General features: G+C 36.3%; 1 protein-coding gene across 3 annotated transcripts in view; it reads left to right on the top strand.

The window, feature by feature from the left end:
- The window catches only part of LOC116730015 (netrin receptor UNC5C-like), a 201,720-nt gene that overhangs the window by 137,574 nt on the left and 40,661 nt on the right, over positions 1–23,485 (top strand). For all 3 annotated transcript variants that reach the window (XM_032578953.1, XM_032578951.1, XM_032578952.1), the window contains exons 5-7: positions 14,665–14,845; positions 17,325–17,492; positions 17,644–17,808. In XM_032578953.1, the coding sequence (XP_032434844.1) occupies positions 14,665–14,845; positions 17,325–17,492; positions 17,644–17,808 (514 nt within the window). The remainder of the gene's footprint in view (positions 1–14,664; positions 14,846–17,324; positions 17,493–17,643; positions 17,809–23,485) is intronic.

The raw sequence follows: 23,485 nt of genomic DNA, 5'->3' as shown, positions 1-23,485 counted from the left end.
ATTACTATTTCTGTCTTTCTTTATCTTATATTGTTTACCTGTCTTGCTTGTGATTTTTTAGAATGTGCTGCCTCTCTGTCATTCTCATAATCTCTTAGTTTTTTCCGTCCCTCTTGTCTGTCTTGACATAGTTCGAGACAAATCTGAGGAGTGATGGTGACATGACTGCATAGAGTGTACTGCAGCTACCCCTGTTGCCCTTGGCAATCCTGACAGTGTTGTCACAGATGAATGAGCACACTGTTTTGACGCTCAGTGTGGAGTTGTCAAATAACAAAATTTGTTTCTGTTCTGTTGAGTTTGGGAAGTTCTTAGGCCTTGTAACTCTTCTTGGACAACAAAAAAAGCTTTTTAATTTGTGATTTGTGTGAGAGTTTTTAGCACAAGTTGATTTATAATAGAGGAATTAAATGAACATCAAACAGTAATTTGTGAAATAATTCAGCGATTAGCATTGGTTCTCAATTTGGCTTCTGGTAGAAATTGAGAGATAATTTTATATACTTATCCACTTGACAGTAAATTCCTCATCTGAGACCAGGACTGAAAAAATTTTAATAAGCCTGGGCTTTAAATAATTGCTGCCAATTAATTGCTTTTCATTCACATCACATCATCATTCGCTAACGTAATCTTAAGTGAATTATAAAAGGAGGTTATCATCAGTGCAATTACTTTTTTTTTATTCTCGCTTGATTTTGAAAAGTATCTATGTCTGATGGCACCACATGTGAAACATTGGTACAGCAATATTCTGCTGAGAAGCTACTAATCCAAGTGGTGCTCTGCTACTTTCTGATCCATATTTGTGGCGAAATGATACGAAGACCTGTCTAATACATTTGTGAAGCACTTATGGTTATTGAGGTTTGAAAGGCATTTTTTCCCCGCAAGATTTAATTCAATAGAATTTTAGCATAATTATCCTGCAGATTGTTATGGTTAGAGAAACTTCTCTTGTCAGAACTCCAAGTGCCATGTATCACCAAGCTTTTAACAATAAAATTACACATCTTTATAGAAACCTACTTTTGCATTGACATTATGGGATATTGTGTGCAGAGAACTGAAAAATCATCATCAAATTGATTTCATTGCATAAGGTGAAAAGGTGTGGATACTTTCTTGTAGCACTGTGAGTAGAATCTCAATTCTTTGTGTTATTAGTTTTACTTGGACAGTTTTATTTTTTTCTGGTGTACAATTCATTTCTTTTAGAAAAACTAGAATTAAAAGGTCTATTGGTGTGGACAAGTAAGATATTTCTCTTTAGGTTAGTTCTCATTCATTCATGAATAGTAAATGAATTGAAGAATGCAACACAAATGAACAGGATGGTCTCAAATAATTCATCTGACCAAGCTAATAAAGCAAAGCTGATTTTGTTATTGGGTGGTTTTAATAACACTGGAGAGTTTGAGAGTCAATTAAAAAGGATTAGCATGCCCCCAAGCAGCTCAGAGCCTCTTCATGCTCTAATGATTATGGAGTGTCATCAGAACTCCTACACTTTACAGTGAATCAGCTTTGACATATACAAACATAGCGCTTGAGTGTGCATAGTTTTCTGTTGCTTGTGTTAGACCTGTTTCCAGCTGGTGATGTTTCCAGGGCGTAAACTGTGTTTGGGCCAGTGGAATAGACTGTGGGTTTTCCCTGCTTCCCCAAAACCCTATGCAGGAACAAAAGGTGCTTTTAGAGACTGCCTGGCTGCAGACCTTTTCATCATGGTCAGTACTTAGTGCTGTAACACCATGACTAGCAAGTTTAAGAGTTTGAAAATGTTCCTTTAGATTGTGTTTGGTGACTTTTTTCCTCATTCTTTAACTTATTGGTTAGTCTTTTTCACTTTGCTGTTTTAAATTTAGTTAAGAAATTCTTCACTAAGTTTATATCTATGTTTTGATAAGTTTGACGAAGTCCATTGAGTAGTTTGAGGAGTTTTCATTTATATTTTTTTTCCTCAATTTTTATCTTAATCTCTTTTTCACATAGTTCTTCTCACTTAACTTTCTTTCTTTAGTAGTTTAATGTTTGCATTGCATGTGTGATTTTAAATATGTCACCTGGTAAGACAGTCTTGTTGAAGGCAGGTCTACATCAAAAATGAAATTATTGGCTTAAAAAATACATGAATAAAGATTTCCCCTGACTGTTCAATCACTGTGCCCTATGTCACATTGAATTAGTCTCATTTAGAAGTTTTAATCTATTTTACATATGAAATTTGTTTGGCCCTTTAGTAACTGGTAATAAACAGTAGCCTAAACAAGTTTCCTTATTTTTGAGACTGTTGTGAATTATGCATCACCTGAGATGTACGAACTCTCTTTCATTCCTTTGTGAACATTCTTGTTTTACTTCTTAGGGAACAAGAGAGCTCAGTAGAAAAGGCAAAATACATCATTGTCCAAAGGCGCAAAACAGCATGGACATAAATACAGAGAGCATAGACATGAAAACTTTCACTGCACTGACCCCTGAGCCTGCACAAGGCTGTTCTATAATTTAATAACTTGTCAGTCATTTTAACACTGGCTCACAGCTGCAGGAAAAAAGTTATAGGTAAAATGATGACTATAACAGGCCTAACAAACTTCCCAAAACTGTTATAAAATGTCTTTGTAGGATTGTGTTAAGTTCAAAGAATCTATAGCATATTAATATGGTCAGTAAACAATATTTAGTGTTTAATAAACTTTCTGACCATTACTTATAATGATCCACTTTAATAATTCCTTTTAAAGTATGTTAAATGTAAGTGTAAGAACTACCTAAAGACACAAAGTAACAAATAAGTTAGTTGTCAGCAGGTTTTTGTAAGTTTAATATTTTTATATTACAATCTTTTATTCCCTCTATGACAAGCTCAAAGTGGCTCCCTTTTGAAGTTTTACCTGATGGTTTTTAGGTGTTAATTTTAATTCCAGCTGTTACTGGGTCAGCGTCTGTTTGGGAAAATGTTCCCTCGACATGTCTGAGGCGTTGAGTAGAGTTGCGTGTTTTTGCAACTTGTCTTTTCCTGACAAGTTGCAGGAAAACTTGCAACTTGTGGAATGGAAAATAAAGCCCTTAAATAATAAGGGCTTTATTATTTAAAGCCCTTAAATAATAAGGGCTTTATTTTCCATTTTTATCACCCAGACACCCCCATCTTAACCCATCAGTGCTGTTTTCCCAGAAAGTGAATATTTTCTGTAAAAGGTTTTCTCATTAGTTATTTTGCATATTTCTGTGTATCAGTGTAGTGGCTGTTCTGCTTTCTTTCTTCTTCATCCATAATTGGCTTTCAAATTAAGAAAGAAACAAATTAATTGCACATTTTGTAAACAGTCAAATACCCAGCAGGCCCTTAGGTGTTGGACATGAGAGCTTCAAGATCAGATAGAAAACAATGATGAGGAAATTCAGAATATTAAAAAAAGAGTCTCTGTTTTTTTCTGCATTTTAATGATCCATTGGAGAAGTTTGTCTCTGCTTCTTAGATTCACAGATCAGGCTCATTTGCCTTTATGTCTACATTGATAGCAAACCCCTGTTGTCATATTTATTGTGTTCTTAAATAGCTTGTGCCCTAAACATTTTAAAAATGCTTTGGATTAGTTTCCACATGAGTCATGTAATTCACCCAACGGACCAGGATCGTCCTCTGTATCAGCCACAGTGGCTTTTGTAATTCCCACACAGTCTTTTGAGGTCTTTTTCATGCTTTTCAAACTTCCATTTCTAAGTCGTGAGTCTTCGCTTCTTTTTTGTGCTTCCTGCACATCTTTTTCCCATTAACTCACCAACCACCTGCACCATGTCTCCAAAGGACAGACCATCAATCAATCTTCCACAGTGGTAGTTCCACGATGTAATGCCTGGCTCCACTTCGTGACGAAATGAGTTGGAAAAATTAGCAAAAGCTGGTATTAATGTTGGATTTTTCATGCTCACACACATTTTCACACACACTTTTTTAACACATGCATTGTAGTGTAAATTACTACTCTCACCTACCTTCATTGTCTTGCTGATTTTTTTCTACACAATTCCCTTAGCTCTCGCCTTTGCATTCCTCACATGACTTTTACTTTCCTGCTGTTGTTTTCCCAAGCATGGGAGCCTAATAAATTGCTTCAGCATATCTTCCACAGCTAGCCTTTCTACTCCCTTTTCCACCCTTTTACCACTCCATCTTTTTCTGCTCTTTCTCTTCCCAGTTCCTGACATGGTATAGAAATACCGCATTTGTCTTTTGTACATTTTCTTTATATTTTCACTTTTCTGTTTGTATTCCTTTTCAGTCTTTTTCTCCATTGTTCCCTCTCTGTCCCATCCTTCCTTACTTGCTTTCCCTATCTGTTGACATTGTCAACTTAGTTTTAATGGATCACCCACAGTTATCTGACTCTTGTTTCCTCTTCCTCCTTCACCATTATCACAGCCTCACCTACTCTGTCTCTCTCTTTTTCTACTTCAGCATTGCTGTGGAAATACCTTTTCTTTTTCCAACACTCTCTAGAGATTGTTCCTCATCCATCTTTTCACCTCTCCACTCTTGAATGTTGACGGTAGAGGGTGAGTCTAATAGATCACTATGAAGCATCTGCACCTGTGTTAAATCTCAGTGGTAACACAGTGACGTGTATGAGTAAGCATCTGCACATGTGTGTTTGTGTGCACTCTGGAGAGACCGATGTAAGCTTTCTGTTCAGAACATCTGTGACCTCCTTTAGTGGTGAGCTACTTCCCTTTATGCCTCTGTTAACCATCTTCTTATGTACCTTGGTTAGATTTCAGGTAAACATGGCAGAGGTAAGTTTTGTGAGTCCTTAAAAAGTGCATGTCTGGGTGTTGCATAATAAATGATGCAGTGTGAAAATACGCAAGAACAAAAAAAAGTCACAGCTGAGTAACATAGCGCTCATGTATCATACATGCAAGTCATACATCATCACTTGTACCACGTTGCAGCAGAATAGTGGGTTATAAATAGCTCTCTGTTAAGCTGTCCCAGTCCAAATAGGCGTCCTCTTGTGTCCTGATTCTGTCTGTACTGGACACCTTGGAGAGTATTTCCTACTCTATGATACACATCATATATAATATGTCTTCTTCCTACAAAGAACACATAAAATATTTCATCTGCGGTGTGCCTTAATTTGAATATGTTGAGTTAGCTAGATACCATGCTTGTAAAACCAGTTCAAAACACAATATCAAATACTGTATGCTGTAGTACATGTCTTAGTTAATCAGTTCCAACTACAAATATCAATATGTTTTGTTAGGATTTGTTTTGCAATTAATTAATACAAAATAATCCATGGTTGTTAGGTGGAAGGAAAATTTTATTTGTAAAAACTTTTAACAAATGAAAAAAAGTGTGCCTTATATTTGCATGCAACCTCTTCTCCTCTCAGATTCCTATATAAAATCTCACAATAAATACACCCATTCCTAGAAAGCCTCCAAGATTTTTGTTTTTATAATATTAGTATATAAACTGGATCGTACAGATCAAAAAACATACAAGATAGACAAAAACATGGAGAAGTTTAGGGGAAACTTAGATTATAAGACAACGTCCAAACCTTACAATATTTTATGGAGCACTGCTCAATCAACCAAAAACCTCCTTTCTAACTCTAGAGGAGCTACAGTGGTTCACAAAGTAAATGCTTGAATTTGTTGCCAGGACAACTATTAAGTGTGTATTGGTGAAATTTGGCAACAGTGTAAGACTGGCAAGAAGGAAGCCATTTTTGAAGTTGGAGTTCATAAGAAGTTTAGTGTAAAGTTTGCCACAAGTTACAGTATATAGAGGGCACAGCAAACACAATGGCATATCTGCTATGGTTAAATTTAACTTTTGTTTAATATACAAAAAACAATGTTTGGCAGAAAAGTAAAATGACACATCACTCTTAAAACATATTTTTCACAATAAAACTTTTAGGTTATATGCTCTTGGGATGCTGGTCTCCAGTGCAAGCAGGGAAGCTTGTCACAGTTTTTAGAAAGTTAGAACTATTTTTACGGTACAGAGCTACAATGGAATGGTGTAGGAAAAAAAATAAAATATCCATGTGCTAGAATTCCCCAGTCAAAGGATTGCCCTCAATCTGGGTGAGAATGATTAGCAAGACTGATTTTCACAAGTGCTATACATTGAATCTGATTGAACTTGAAATATTTTGCAAAAACAACAGGCAAAAATGTCAGTTTGTATGTGAAAAGCTGGTGGAGACATAATCCACAAGTGTTGAATACAAATACACCTGCACTGTTTAGATTTTGATTTGTAAAAGAAAAGCGAGAACCATGTATAATTTTTCTTTAACTTCACATTTATGGTGTGCTTTGAGTTAGTCTATTGAAGTTTATAAGTGTAATGGGATAAGGGAAAGTTACTATGCTCTCCTTTTTGTCATTGTTCAACATATAAATGCTTAAAAACTTGAAAAAAGTTATCCACTCCTACTCTAAACTAGATTTAGAGTAGGATATGTCTTTCCAGAACTTCATTAAGGGGTTATTGTTGATGGCAACCCAGTTATGTCAGCACGGTTAATTGGGTCTTTATGTCACTTGCTTGGATCTAATTAATTAAGCTGTCAGAGCTTCTGAAATCCCATGTTGACACACACACACATACGCGCACACACGTGTACACAAGCATACTTCTCCGCCTTGAGTCCCATATATATCCATAGTGACCTTATGTTAACCTGCACAATCTGCCAGTCTGGCCACTCACAGTGTGTAATGTATTGCTGTGGTGTTGCTGGCTGCAATGAATTCCCCACAGAAGCACTGGGCAGCAGAACTGTCCTAATCACCTCCCAAGCGTGGAGAAGACGCAGACGGAAACACCAGGACATATGGCCAATTAAGACAGTGATGTGAAATGGTACAAATATAATGTTGGTGGATGTGTGTGATGTGTGCTGGAGAGCCCGCATCACACAATGGAAGTAATGCATTGATTATTCATACCAAGTGTTATGGGTTCCAGCACAAATGTTGACATTTTATCTTAAATACAGTCTGTTTTCTTGTGACTGTGTTTGACATAATTTAAGAAAATCTTGTCTTTACACGTTTGGTTATGTGCTTGTGTCAGCTTGCCACACTTATGCTAGAGAAATGGCTTTATTTGCTGCCTTATTTGTTCTTTAAATCATTTGTTCAATTATTAATCATGGTGCTTTTGTTTGGAGCCTGAACGCAGACTGCCCTACTCTTACTCTTATTGTTAAATGTTCCTTCTACATTTAAACACATAAACAAAATCTTTATTGGAGAGGCAATGTTTGGAAAATGTAGTTTATGGTGGAGTGGATGAAAAGGAAATTAGATTTATGTGGAAAAAGTGCTGGTAGGAAGAAACATGGTGTTGGGATGAGGGTGTGTTGTACAGATCTTAAAGTTGAAAGGACAATTAAGCAAGGTCCTCTTGGCACAAAAATGTGGCCATTTGTATTTCCTAGAATGCTGCCAACTAGAAGGTTTAATGTTCAAATTGGAGGAAGTGAATTAAAGAGAATGAACACCCACACACACTATGTGTTCCCTACAAATCTCATTTGTTTCAGCTTGCTTTATCAAATCAATAGTTGCTACTTGTACAGTTGTAAATTACACTACTTAAGAGGTGATGCTGAAAGATTTACACAGAAGCTGAATCTTTAATATCTGTACATCAGGCTGTTTTATAAAATCCAGTTGTGCAGACAAAAGACCACTAGACGTATAATTGTAGAACTATCATTAGAAATGAGGATTTAAAATGATCTACAGTGCCTTGCAAAAGTATTTATACCATTTTCACATTTTGTCATGTCACAACCCTTAACTTAATTGTATTTTAATGGGATTTTATTGGATAGACCAACACAAAGTAAAACATAATTCAGGTGGAATGAAAGACAGCATCTTAAGCTTTTTTTGATAATTTTTTTTCTCATTCTTTTTGTCAAATATTATGACAAATATTACAGTGAAGGTTGTTTGAAATTGAATTTTGCAAAAATGGTTTGAATTTTTTATTTTCATGTTAACTCTCAAATTTGACTTAAAATTCTAGCATAGAGGCAATATAAGCTGTAGCTACATGCTTCACCATTTCTGTTTTCTGTCCTTCATTTGTATGTTACTAAACAAACAAACAAAACTATCAAAACTTGTCTAGTAGCTCACTCTTTGTCATATTGAAAAGAGAGCAAACCTGAACACCAGTCTCAAGTCTTTTCACAGATTATGCTTTTCTAACAACGAAGCACATAAATATGCTTCGATGTTCACCGCGCCACTATAGCTCTGACTATATGTGTAGGATATTTGTTCTTATTGAAGGTTAACCTTCACATCAATTTTAACTTTTTTATTTCATCCATCGGAGCTATGGATCTCTGCAGCTCCTGCAGTTACAATTGATCTCTTGGCTGCTCCTCTGATTAAAGCCATTTCTTTGACAGATCAGTAAGTTTAGGTAAACGGCCATGTCTTGATCAGAATATCAGTGTGGACAAAATAACTAATCACTAAGGACTACTTGGTGGTATATTACATTTTGTCATGCATGTTCATTCTACATGCCAATAATGTGGATGAATTTTTACTGAGCAGCATTCTGTAAGATCAAGTCACACAAAGCTTGACTGTAGTTATTAACCTGGTTATTTCTGAATGTATTATTTATGTTTGTCAGAGTAAAGGCACCTGAATACTTATGAACCCCAAAGTTAGCTCATATATACTGTATATATATATATATATATATATATATATATATATATATATATATATATATATATATATATATATATATATATATATATATATATATAATAGTATTATTTTAGTATTCTAATACTCTATGTTAATTGTTTAAAGCCACAAAGTGTTCTCACAATAGGCTAACTATTTTGTCTAATATCAACACAGACACCCTCACACACAAACTTCCCCCACTGCCAGGCGCACTGTTGGATTAAATTTCTATTAGCTTTTCTCGATTGAGTTTGAAGATCGTTGATTAGCCAGTAATGGCCTTTGTTACTGCGCTAATGAATAGCTTGATTACTATTCTACTTAGCAACACATCAGGGTGTGGGTGGTGTCTGTGTTTTTCTGTGTGTGTATGTTGGTATTATCCACAGATAAACACATGCGGACAGTTATGGCCAATTGTCTGGGTTTGTGTCAAGAAAGCTGATGGCAGCAGAAGAGAAAGATAGATGGTCTTCTCTGCCAAGACCCATCTCTCATCCTGTCGTTTCCTCTAACCCTGCTGATGCCTGTATCGGTTCCCTCCTCAATGTGTTTCCTTCCAGCTGCTCTCACTTTCTGCTTCCTTCTGTCTCTTAACTATTATCCTTTTCTATATGCCCTTGCCTCACACTTCTGCCTTTCTTTTATCTTTCTGTATTCATATCTTTTTGTTTCTTACATTTATGTCTCTTTGGTCTGTTTTTAGTCAGTGTTGCTGTATCTGCTGCTGATTTGACTGAGTTGCCTGTGGTGATTTTGTTGCGTTTGTGTGGTTTTCTTGTGAGTAAACTAGAAAATGTGAATGTTTGATAATAGAAACATGTAAGGCAATTATGGTAATGGTGCTATAGGTACTACTCCCAGTCAATAACAATGCACATGGGACATCTGGCCAAGATGTACTCACAAATATCTGAATACACTTGCTCCGGGATACGAAGGGTTATGGGGCTGCTTCCCTTTTAAAGCTGATAATATCTCTTAAAGTGTGTGGAAATGTGATATGGTTCACTATATTTTCTGCACCTCACATAAAAGCTGTAAGGCAAAACTGTCAAATATTAGTTGACAGTAGTGGATTAAATTATTGTTAATAGGGCTAAAATACATTTAAAAAGCAAACCTTGTGTTTTTCTGTGTGTGTAAACAGAAGTACCAGTCTATTAAATATGCCCACTCTGAGTATTTTGAAAAGTAAAGTAATTTTAACACAACCATCTCTAATGTTTAGAGAACGGTAAATGCAGGGAATCTCATGGATCATTAAAATCAGACTGTCTAAACACAGAACGTCAAACCTGAAATCAGATGGGCTGTATGAATTGAAAATCACACCAGGTGCTACTAATGTCACCAAAACCTGAAAAAAAGATTGAAAGAATTTATCAAGTTTGGTTTCGGCTGTAACATTCAGATGAATGTTACCCCTTGCACTGTGGTCTATACGTTTGGTGTGAACAATATTAAACAAAAATGGACCCATCCTGTTTTATATAAATGGTTCATCTTGCTGCTGGTAGTGTAACAGTATGGAGTGAGCAAAGCGAGTGTTATTTAAATGCCACAGCCTTCTATTCTGTCATTTTTGTGATTGGTGTGTATTAGGCTCAGCAAGCACCATGTTGTGTTTGGTGAACATCACCCTAATATAATATTAATTACAAAAGCATTGCAAAGCTACCCTGGCTTGCCAGGATGTAAACCTAAAAGTCATTTAAATCATATGATGCCTCAAAAATATTGACTGGTTAATATCCAGTAACTATTTTAACACATTTTACATTGGTTGAGAAGCAAAACCCCAAGAATATATTTTGGTTTGAAATAGTAAAGTATAAACTTGACCCTAATGATTTTCTTTAAGATGAATTAATCAAAAAGTTAAACTGATGTCATTAAGGAAATAAAGTACTTTTTTTTAACTTTTAGAGTTATTTCTAAAATGTCTCAAATCTCCCTCCAGTTGCTTTATTTTCTGCCATCCAACACACTTTGCAAATAAAGAAGGTGACACCATTTCCTGAAGCAGGAGGTGGGGTTCTTCGGATTATTAAAACATGAAAACACCCACACATTGGTTGATTAATCACTTGGAGAGCTCTTTAACCCACTCATCTGTAGACTTATACGGATCCACATAATATAGTTAATCAAGAGGATAATCCTCAGTGACGAACATGCATATTAACACTTCAATTACCCACACACACACAAACACACGCCGTCACAAATAAATATGCTGAACAGTAATTTTTCCATGGCTTCATTGCAGAATCACGCTTTGTTGTAATTAGTTGATTTTGTGTTTTGTCATGCCCCTTGCAGTGAAACTGCTGCTATGGAATATTAATGTTAGAATTCGCCACCACACTTTCCCATATCTCAGAGTTCTTATCAACTCCCACATGAGAGTCTTTGTAGTGTCTCCACAAAGCATGTCGTATTTTAGCATTTGGCTCATAGATATTCTTTACTGTTTGTCTTACTCCTTGCACTGTGGTCTACCCATTTGGTTTTCTTTTGCAAGTTTTATTTTGTGTTTTTCTCAGTGACACTGTGTGACTATGATGTTCCTCCTCTGAGCAGCAGATATGTCACGAAGCTTTGCAGTTCAAAACGTTTTCCGTTGCTCAAACAAAAGGAAGCATACATACATCTCTGTATCTTGGTCTGCTTTTATCTCCCACTCCAGCTGAGGCTTTGTTCGGCTGCCAAACAGAACAATATCTCAATAGATGTGAAATGCATTAAATCGTTCTGTTTCATCATTTTCCCAGATAACATTGAAACCCATGAGAGCATTTACATATCTAGATTTTTTTTTGCTCTTCACCACACATGATATATGGGAAATATTCTTTTCTATCAGTGTTTTACTTTTTTCCATCTTCAAGCATTGACAGTTTGATCCTCTGGATTTAGCAGAAAGGGAAATTAAAAAAACAGATTTTGTATCTTTGCAACTTTTTCTAGTGCTTTATTTACGTATATATGTACCTCATATGACGCCCAACTAGTGCAGAAGCTACTGCTTTACTTGTCCATTAAAAAAATTAGCAGCATTAAAACACTGTGAATTACTGCATAGTTAACCAAATAACTTTTTTAGATATAGGTATATATCAAATGAAGGTGAGCAGTAAAATTCTATTATTTATTGAGTTTTTATCCTTTTGTTTGTGCCTGTATGAAACTGTGCTTGTGCTGTGTTTCTAAAGCAAAAGAGACAGGTGAAATGGGGCAAAAGTTAAAACAACAAATATCCACTTTCCCTTAGGGTTGATTTGATCCAGTCAGCCACCGTCTGCCATTCACACACATACACGCAAATGTACACCCCCTCTGACACTCCAACACCAGCTGTGGCTAATGATGCCCCGGTAATGGTAGGCTTGCAACCACATGTGGTCCCTTTGTCTGCAGCCACCAGAGCACACATCAGTCTGACAGGCTTCAACCTTCACAAGTCATCAAAGATCGCAGCTATTTTCAGCGCATTATCACACAACAACTCACAACCAGCATTAACTCGTATTACCACAAGGATCAGCAAGATTATCATATTGTGAAGAAAAACATAAGAAATTCATGCTTAAATATTTTTTTTGCCATTTTTATTCACCTTATTTCAGCATTTCAACAAAGCAGTAAATAAAAAAATATTGTAGACGATTTAGATTATCTTTGAAAATAATCAAACACTTTTTAAGAGGAATTTAATGTGGTTTCTAAGGTTGTTTAAATTAAATGTAGTGATTGTAAGCCTTTGGCCTTTGATTAAACCATACTACATACTGTATATCTGGCCTGAGAAATGCTATTGTAACAGTTAATAATATGATGTCCTGAAGTCACTCAGCCAAACCATCGATGATCTCCCTCACTTTGGAACTGACCTCTACCATCTAATAAAATACCTTTATCAATCAAGACACAGAAATTTCTAACATTTTCCCCATTCAAGAAGAAAATACATTTTTGTTGCCTCTTAGTATGTTTATATTTTAAATTCAAATTCATAATCAAATTACTTTCTTGATCCCAAATGGAAATTAGATATTGTCGTAACTCATTAATTTAGATTCTTCAGAGTTATTGTAGATAGTGATGGCTGTTGGTAGGAAAGATCAAATGTGTTTGAAGAGAGTGAAGCCGAACCAAAGTCCAATTCCTTGCTTTAGTGCACAGGCTTCATGAATTGAGGTGATTTTGATTTTTTAACTACTAAGGAATGCATTAATGGAAACTGAAAGGTCACACTGCAGTTTACTTTAGATTGGCAGTTCTGGTCTGCAGTGGTTTCAAAGTGTTACCAAAGTGTTCTTCCAGAGTTTTATAGATCAGAGAAAGAAGCAACTGGAATAACTGAGAAGGATAAGTCTCTGCCAAACCTGAGCAGGCACTAAACATGAAGAATTACACAGAATTAATTTTTCTTTCTGCATCTGAAATTTCCATTTCCTAATGTCAAAGGAGGAGGAAATTAAACGGTATGAATTGAATACCACTTCTTGAATGTTTATGTTCCTACCATAAAGATTGGATGGGCTGAATTTATGAGGGTTTGGACCAGTAAATACAGCACTCAGGAAATGTGATTAGGCTCATAAATAGAACAGTTTACTGCTGTCTTACCCTTCATCCAAAGTACCTTGTGAAAGCATATGTTCGAAGCATTTTTTATCTCCACAATTTTAGAATTCCACATTAAAGAGTCCACTCGATACAAAAATAGACATTCTTGTTATTTTTAGCTATAAATAAAGTCAAATTCTCATTAGAATCTGACTTTTTTTAAGATTAAATTTTTGCATGTGAATTTTCTCTTGGCAAATTTAAAGTAAAAAAAATCACATAGGCTACATAACTGCACAGACTAAAAATTCTGTGTTTAAATTTAATGTCTTAAAATGTTTGATTCTTATGAGACTATATTATTTACATGATATTCCATATGGAATTATGATTAAATAAATTGAGAAATTCACCCACCTCTGTTGTCTTGTCGGTGTGCCTTGTTTTTATATAATTATTTTTGAAACTTTCATCCTTGCTGACAATGTGGAAAGCTTAAGTATGCAAGAGAAGCACTAAATACCACATAAACTATGTGCTCTCTATCAAAGTGAATACATAGAGTCAAAGAACAGCATGGTAAATAGACATAGTGTCTAAATTAAAGCCAATGCATTCTGGCAAAATAAAATGCTTTTTTTTCACAGCTTAGAACCAGGATTTTTTGTTTGGTCAAGAATTAGCCAGATTTAGTAAGCAAGCTATTTCTACAGTATGCAGCTGTGATGTAAGTTAGCAGACAGTCATTGCTGAAAGGAGATCTTGATTATGTATCTCATTGTGAGACCTCTGGGAGTCCAAGAAGTGAACCTGCCATCTCAGCTGGTGACTTTAAAGCCGGAAAATCTGCTAACGAAAGCAAAAACTGCCATTATGTTGGCTTGGTTTGGTTGAGAGCCTGCAGGGCAATGAATGGATTCCTTAGGAGAATCCTGGAGCATGCTGGTAATCAAAATTCCCTCTTTGCATTTTAAAAATTGATGATGAGGCTTTTTCAACAGAGTGGTTAGATTTGTGAGCTACCTCAACTTGTAAAGGTTGAAGCAACAGCCAGTAGCAACAGTTCACATTTTGTGATGGCATTAAAATTAGGATAGGGCATTTGTATAGTGTTTGCTCAGATGTTCCCAAAAATTACTTTAATTTCAAAATGCATATTGGTGTTTATTATTTGAGCTACAGCTTTTACTTCAGCTATTGTCCTTTTACCAAAAAGGCATATCCCTATTGACATATATATATATAAGTTTTCACATTAACTCAATTTTACTTATTGCTTTTATTTATTCAAACCTTTGCACAGATGTTTTTGTTTTTTCTGTTTCCCAGGTGGAGTGGTTAAAGAATGAAGAAATAATCGACCCAGCAGAAGACAGAAACTTTTATATCACCATTGACCACAACTTGATCATTAAGCAGGCACGTCTGTCTGACACAGCCAACTATACATGTGTAGCTAAGAACATTGTGGCCAAGAGACGAAGTACGACAGCCACCGTTATTGTTTATGGTAAGTTTGCAGGCTTGTTTGCATAGATCTTGTATTTGGACCACAGAAATTGTTTTAAAGAATTGTTAGCACTATCTTAAGAATGCTAGAATGCTTTTTTTCATCTTTATTGACTTCTCTTTTCTTTGCTTGAACAGGACGTTTTATACATCCTGTTCTGTAATTCATTTTTCTTTTTATTTAGCCTCATGTTCTCATCAAACTTTAACTTTAACCTCACCCAATTAAACACCACTTACCCCACTCATAATTACCCTCCTCCCCAGTCCCACATTTTTAATTATAATAGTGGGTCTTTCCAAATGCATGTTTTCTGCAAAGACTCTCAGCTCTATGAATGAATTGTGCTGCATATTCATTTACCCTGTAACACATGCAGAAAATAATGATACAATATTGTCCAGAATTTCACAGATTGGTTATATGGTTGTTGTTGTTTTTTCTTCAGACAATGTTCTTCAGGTGATGCTTTTGCAATTCTGAGCTGAAAAGCAATCCTTGCTCATGGCAGTCTTTTATAAGACAATAGAAGAAATTTTGAGGCGACAAAAAAACTAACATATATAGAAAAGAAAAAAACTAGTTATAAGCACATGCACATACAGAATGTCTATCTCAAATGTAACACTGACTTTATTCTGGAGTGTTTCAATCAAAATAACTGAGCGTGTGTTCCTGTTCAATACAGACAGCAAGAGATGGAGAGGTTTGACACTGATGTATCCTTACAGAAATAGATTGTTCAATCTGTGGTCCAATCTTCTTGCCGCCATATAGGCTTGGCTGACAATGTTGACAAGGTGAAATAGAAAAAAAAACACAGGAAGATAAGGAGGGAAAATTTGAAACAGCTATAGATAAAAGACAAAAAGGTGAGGTCAGAAGTAAAAAGAAAATCAAAAATAGCAATAAGTGCCTCTATCTTAATTAACTGCATAGTCAAAAGCTTAGCTTCTAATTGAACTTTAGAATAGGAATGATCACATTTTTTACAAAATAGAGACAAAGCTGCCAAGCTCCAACCTCAACCCACTCTGCCTCTTCACATGACAACCTTTCTTTCTGGGGTTTTTTCTGACTCTTTCTGTTTTAACCTGAATCAGGTTTTTCTGGCAGTCTTATTTTTTTGTAACTGATTTTTTTTTTTTTTTTTTTTTTTTTACTGTCGTTGGCACATAATATCTAAAACACAATGGTGGTAATAGAAAATAATAAAATTCTGAAAGGAAATATTGTTTGTAAGTCTTCACATGTACATATAAAATAGGCAAAATAAATAGAGCATGTTAGTAAGTAAATGAGTAGGTAAAGGCTATTTGCCAGAATGTCTGCAGTCTATGTCGTACTTAGTGTTTTATCAGCTTGTACAAATTCTTGTCTTAGTGAATGTAAGCATAGGCTAAAACCTGTGTGACAATAGCTGCATAAAAATTTAAAGTGTGGCATGCTGTGGTGGCGTAGGGGATGGCGCGGCCCACTTTTTTAGGCCTTGAGTCCTCGACGCGGCCGTCGCGTGTTCGATTCCCAGGCCCGGCGATATTTGCCGCATGTCTTCCCCCCTCTCCTTCAACCTTTCCTGTCAGCCTACATTCATATAAGGGACACTAGAGCCCACAAAAGACCCCCTGGAGGGAAGAAAAATAAGTAAATAAATAAAAAATTTAAAGGTGTTAAGTGGCTAATGTTTATGCGTAGGAGATGTAGAAAGCTTCGCAAAACTTAAATTTAATTGAAGTCCACATAATATAAGATTAAATTTCAAATGTCTGATTTGAAATGTCTGACTTCCCATCTCATGACTGTCTATTCTTTTTAAGATTTTGAAATATTTTTAATGTTTGCAACTATTTCTAAAATTAAACAATATGGATGAGAATGTTGGATTTTGTATGTATTGGGAATTGACTAAATATTGTTATGTATTCTTAAATGAAGATGTGTTTTCTTTCTCTTGGAAGCTTGCACTGTTTATCATAAGCTACTACTTTTAAGAAAGAATAAGTTAGATTTGTTAACAAATTAGTGTATTTTTATATATTCCTTTTTTATTTTGCTTCCAGTCATGCAGTCTTTTCTCATTATTTGTCCTGAGCAATATTTTAGGTTTGTTCCTAGGTTATATTTCCCCTGATTATTTTTCAAAGATTTTTCTGTCACTTGGTAATCTACTTAATCCTGTCAGTGACCCATTCTTCCATAAGAAAGCCAAAGCACAATAAATGAGGTAATTTTGTGTGTACAAATAATTGGTTCACAAAAGAACCAATTATTTGTAAAGCACATTTTAGCAAATAGGCAGTTCAAAGTACTTTACATGACAAAAACATAACGCAATAACCAATTATAAAACAAGCAACAAACATTACATTTTGTCCAGTGTTATCAAGATTATCAAGAATAATCATTCTAATGTCACTTTTAGCTTATAATGAGTCTTTCCATTTTCACTCATTTAAATGATTGTTCTATTTTGCTGCAGTAAACGGTGGCTGGTCAACATGGACAGAGTGGTCCCCTTGTAACAGTCGCTGTGGACGAGGCTTCCAGAAACGAACCAGAAGCTGCACCAACCCCGCCCCTCTTAATGGAGGACTGCCTTGTGACGGACAGGCCATACAGAAGCTACCCTGCACCACACTGTGCACTGGTAATTGTATTTTTTGTTTGATCAGATTCTGTGTTGTCCTATCTGGAAAATTGTCCTTCATCCTCAGAGTTTATCTATTACACTTGCCACCTTTTCCACACTATTTTACTTATAACTGGCTTAACTTCTTTCACCTTTGATTCATCAATAGTGGATGGAGTCTGGACAGACTGGAGTAAGTGGTCAGCCTGTGGGACAGAGTGCACTCAGTACAGGAGAAGAGAGTGCAACAACCCCTCACCTAAAAATGGTGGAAAGGATTGTGAGGGCCTGGTGCTCCAGTCTCAAAACTGTACCGATGGGCTCTGTATGCAAAGTAAGTTGTCTGAAAATATAATCAAAAGAAACTAGATGCATGACTAAAATTTATGCTCTTTAATTTGATTTATTTGGAGTATCTGTGGCTCTAAAACAGAATTTCACCATCAGTTTTGCCTATAGTAGACAGAGAATATTCACTGATTAGCTGTAACCAGTGATGGCATAGTTACCTTCAAAAACTAACCTGGTTTCTGGTTACTCTTTGAAAAGCTTACTTATTTACTTTACTTATTACTTGATTTTAAAAGTAACTAAGTCAGATTGCAAGTTACTTTATTAGTTACCTTCAGCAGCTGCCAACTACAGCCTCAGCCACACCAGCTTAATAAATGACAACCAAAGTGAATCATCCATCATTTTCTTTACTACATCCCGTCTGACCAGCTTCTTCAACTCTCCCCCATTTACTGGTTTTGCACCAAAGTCCAACTTTTGTTTTTAGGACTGCGGGGGTCCTCCAGGTTTTTAGTCATAGTTTTATCCTTCACACTACCTGTTGGAACTTGCTCTGTCAGTTTGAATGTGCTGCAACTCCAAATGTTTCTTCAAATTTGATGTAGTATTTCTTAGGAATATAAAGCGAATATATTTGCCCTGGAAAAGTTTTGGTTTTGGCCATAAATTCAGCTCAGGGATAACAACTGTGATGACAATTGATATATGCATTTGTCCTTTCTATATAAATGTAATGTTTGAACAGTCGGTTTTAATAATATTAAACCTAACATATTTGTAAGAGATGGGGTAATTTGGATTTTTTACCCCGTGCACAGTTTTACCACTTTTTTTTTGAGAATTAGATAAATACAACTGAATGCTATGGTTGACGATTGGGAACTCAGGTGACTACACATGACAGTGTTTTCGGAAACTGGCGGTCTGACGGGAAAGCCCCCCATCACTTCCCCGCTGTCTGACTGTGACATTTGCTGCTCTCCTGAGCGTCACACTAAGACTGAAGGAGGGTTAGTGATGTTCTGATCTTTCCTTTTTAAATATATTACTTATAAATACCACCTTTTTTTCTCTGCACTAATTGTAGTAGAGGTAGCCTTCTCATATGTTGAGACTTCATTTCTTGTATAATTCTCGGACGTATTCTGTCGTCTTTCCTCATTACCTGCTCATGTGTCAGCTCACTTTTCTCCTACAGTCACCAGCTTTTCATTACTTTCTGACTCATAAACATATTGTCAAAATGGATTTTATTTCTGTTTCCTGAGAGGTTTTACTTCTTGTTCTTCCCTTCAGTTGTCGTTTGCTTTTTCCCCACTGTGTGCTTTCTTCTCCTTTGCTCACTGTAGGTGAGTCACCAAATAGAACAACAATGCAAGAGGGTTTCTGAATGACATTATTAAGTTTAATCTTCCCTCTTTCTCATCCCTTACTCAAGTCAAAAACAGCGGTTTGGTATTAAAGTAATGACAAATAATGATGTGGAATTGTCATCCACAACTTAGTCACTTCCAGCATCAGTAAATTTAAAAACCTGCATGGGAAATGTGTGCTGAGTCATAATGGGCACAATTTAACAGCAGCAGTTTTTTTTTTCCAAGGTGGAGGCAATTATTTTTGTTGACTTGTGGGAGCAGTGCCTGTTGCTCCATGTGCTCAGAGTAATTGGCAGACAAGCATATCAAGAGGGTAGGAGAGGGATGTGTGGAAGTTTGAAAGAAATAAAAAATAACATGAAAACAGAAATACAGTACAGACCAAAAGTTTGGACACACCTTTTAATTCAATGAGTTTCCTTTATTTTCATGACTATTGACATTGTAGATTCACACTGAAGGCATCAAAATTATGAATAACATGTGGAAATATGCACTAAACAAAAAAGTGTAAAACAACTGAAAATACCCCTTATATTCTAGTTTCTTCAAAATAGCAACTTTTTGCTATGATTACTACTTTGCACACACTCTGCATTTTCTTGATGAGCTTCAAGAGGTAGTCACCTGAAATGGTTTTCACTTCATAGGTTTGCCCTGTCAGGTTAATAAGTGGGATTTCTTGCCTTATAAATAGTCATGAAAATAAAGAAAACCCATTGAATTAGAAAGGTGTGTCCAAACTTTTGGTCTGTACTGTACGTCCTCTTTCTAAACATTCTACATTTAATGTCCATTATTATAATTTTAAAGTGTTTTTAAATCTAAATATGTATCAAGTTTTTCAGCTTTTAGGGATTCTACAATAAGAAGACAATTTCCAATACATTTTCTTTGTGTAAGTTTTCCATTTAAATGCACACAGTTTTTCCTCTCTTTCCATTTTGGCTCTCCTCAACAACAACTTGACCAAAGAATCCAGTAAGACAAGGTTACCCTTACAGAACTCAGGAACAGAAACATGAAGTGATGACATATGTGTTAGTGGTTGTGGATGCAATGGCAGCAGCTTGAGATGAGAAGCAAGCTCAAGTACTTGGACGGGACAATGAGTGGGCTCAGGTGATTCATGGTGATAAGGTGTCTCAGTTTGTCTGAGACATCAGAAGCGGACCCTAGTCCTCAGAGCAAGGTGATACACTGGTGCTTTGACAGGAGGAGCAGGACAATAGGCATTGGCCACACCCCTTGGATAAAGAGTGGTGGTGATTTGGCGATGATGACCACTATGGTGAGTGTGACACACAGGGTTAGGCTGCTGAAACCACTGGAGCTGAGGCTTAGGCACTGATGCTGCTGCCAAAAGGTTCAGCTCAGCCACCGAAAGTAGAAGCAGAAACCAAAGAGCAGGCCATGGATGTATCTGTACCGTGGTTCGATTCCAAGTGGAGAAATAGACATTCTTAAAGCCCAGAAAGGTGGTCATGGTTCAGTAAAGTCTTGAGAATGACACATACTTTTCTCAGTCTTGCACCAAAAATACTAAAAAACAGGACACATTTTGACTTCTGTTTTCTGAGGGAAAACTCCTGGTTCTGAGTTTTCCCTCATGGGGGATTCATGTGAGCTCTGGTCTCCAGGCCCAACTCTGGGAACCTCCTGTTGGACTCACTGGTCCACAGTTGAGACTTCCTCCTACATCCACATTGTTCCCTAGGTTTTTGCCTCCTGGCTGACATCCAGAGTCCCTATGCAGTTTAATGCTTACATACATTTGCTCTCCAAACAGGGCATTCTCCTAGTTTATCTTCTAGAAAAACTTTTTGTGAGTTTTTCAGAACTGTTTTGATTTGCTATCTTACTTTCCACTCATGACCCACAACTGTTTGTGTTTTTGATTTTACTTGTGTTTGGATCATTTTGCTGTTTCCATTCAGTTTTCTCCTGTGCCCATTATTCTACTTCCCTTGGTACCTTGCCTAGATTTCTTCTCCAGCTGTACTGGATTCATTGATTGTACAAACCTGGCTTGCATGCCACTCCATAATATTTAAGCTCTGTGGTTTCTTTCACTCACTGCTGAATGTACTGTTGCTTTTGTCCTTGTTCCCATTCTTATTTTCCTCATGTTAAGTTTTCCAATTATTAATTCCATTATTCCACATTCTATTATATGTTTGCTGGGATGACCCTACCTGCTACATTGGGTTTTCTTTCCCCATATGCAATCAGGAAACATGCCATGACATACAGTATATATTTAAATAATAATGCAATACTATTCCTAAATAAATATATTCTTTAGCACAGTATTGACATAATTTACTGTATATGCACCCTTGCCTACACTGAGCCTGCTGTATAGTGTATCACATCTCCAATCCATCCATTTCCTGCAACCTGTGATGTATGTGGTCACAGAATCTGGCATAAAACCCAAAGAGGTATAGATTTCGGCTCATTTCCCCTGATTGATTTCCTGCCTGTAAAATGACTGCACAGTTGTGGTTTTATGTCAGCACTAATGTTTCAACTGTTTCTTGTAGCAATAACAGGAATTCATGAAGCATGCTGTCTCAGTGTATGGACTGCACTGTCTGTGGCTATTAGAGGGAGTTCCTGCATGCACAGCCTTTTTATAGTGTATTTACAGTATATTTGAAAGGCATAAGGTAAATCTTGTGACATAAATCCATTCAGTTTATGAACGATTGCTCTTTTGGATTGTAGCCTTTACAAAGACAGACAAAAAAACTCCCAGTATGTGTGGCAAGCCTTTCCCATTGGTGTTAAAAATACCCAGTTAAACTGTAAGTGTTAATGGTTTGAATGAACTGATAAGGCACTGTCAATTTAGTGGGGGATTTAATGTTTTAGATAGTGTCCTCTATAATTGACTTTGTGCTCAGAAGCACTTCTCCCTCGTTTTCTTCTCTCTTTCCCCTCTCTTCCTGCACCTCCCCCTCCGGATTTGTGCACTCCATCGTCTTTTGCTGCCTTCTTCCTCTAAAAGTTGTATGCTTGAACTCTGTGAGGTAGAAATCCATTTGCCCTCACTTTTGCCCTGCAAATCCTTTTATCTTTGTGTTGATGTGTTTATGTGAGAGAGATATCCCCGTGTGAGCTGGCGTGGGTGTGCGTGTGTGAGCGCGTGTGTTTGACTTCAAGATTTTCTTTACCAGTTGTTTTCTCTCTCATGTTTTAACTTGTTGACTTTTATCTGACACATTGATCACAATTCTTGGATGAGATGCACTCTGAGTTCCAGCAGGTCATCCTGGAGACCATGACATTTTCCTCCCAAGCTGTGTTCCTGTCCATGAATATACATGCTGCACAACAGTTTCACCAGAACAAATTTAATCTCCAGCACAACCTCTAAAACCACAGTAATCACTAGAGATGCTCACAGTTATGTAACTTTTGAATTTGGATGAAACAATACATTGTGTTTTCCTTTTCTCATGCGAAACTATCAGCAGGTACTGCACAGCAACAAACAATTCATCTCCATCTCTGACAAGCTCTACTTATTCCAATTTTGTTTCCTTCCATTGTGGTCTTTTAGCAATGTTTTCTGCATGACATGTCAGAAACTTTTTCCAACTTTTTTTAAATGCGTTGGTCTCATTTGGGCTTGTCTTTTTGTTTAAACCTCTCTTGTGTATGCTGTCATTTAATCATGTATGCTTCATTTTACAAGAACTGTGTTTTCATTATTGGTTTTTGGATGCACAGTTGTATTACAAAAATTACAAAAACAAATCTTCCTCCCTGCTTGTTGCTTGAATTACTAATTAAATTTTTTACAGTCATTGCATTTTTTTATTATGAGTCCAATCTTTGCTGTTACTTGTGTTTTCTTATATAAAAAGTCTGATAAAGAATTTTTTGCTTGATGTGTCTCTTAGCTTACATGGTTCCTTTCAAAACTTGCACATTTATTTCCTCATGTTGCATTCTCTAACTAAACCAGCTCACAGTTGTGCATAGTGAAAGGAGGGAGTAGAATATATGAATTCCTTTTCTGATTAGCAAATAAAAATTCCTAAGTCAACACTTTGTTGAAAGGTGTTAGCCCTTCTGTCACAGTTCAGGCTTTAGGTCAAGTTTTATGTTCCTGCTTCCTAAATCTCAAATCTTTTGCCAGCTGTTACCGGATTCCTTTCATAATTCACCTTAATTAGCTCCATTCATCTTACCATCAACTCTTATCCACTTCACTGTTTCAGCAGCATCCTGCTACCACCACCATGTTTCATAATGTTCATAGGGGAATGTGTATTGTTAAGCTGCAGTGACACATAGCTTTGAATGTTGACCTACTGTAGAAGCTCACTT

This window comes from Xiphophorus hellerii, chromosome 12 (genome assembly GCF_003331165.1).
Source record: "Xiphophorus hellerii strain 12219 chromosome 12, Xiphophorus_hellerii-4.1, whole genome shotgun sequence".
In the NCBI taxonomy this organism is placed as follows: domain Eukaryota; kingdom Metazoa; phylum Chordata; class Actinopteri; order Cyprinodontiformes; family Poeciliidae; genus Xiphophorus; species Xiphophorus hellerii.
The sequence above is the reverse complement of the archived record's forward strand: the minus strand, read 5'-3'. Positions and strand labels throughout refer to the sequence as shown.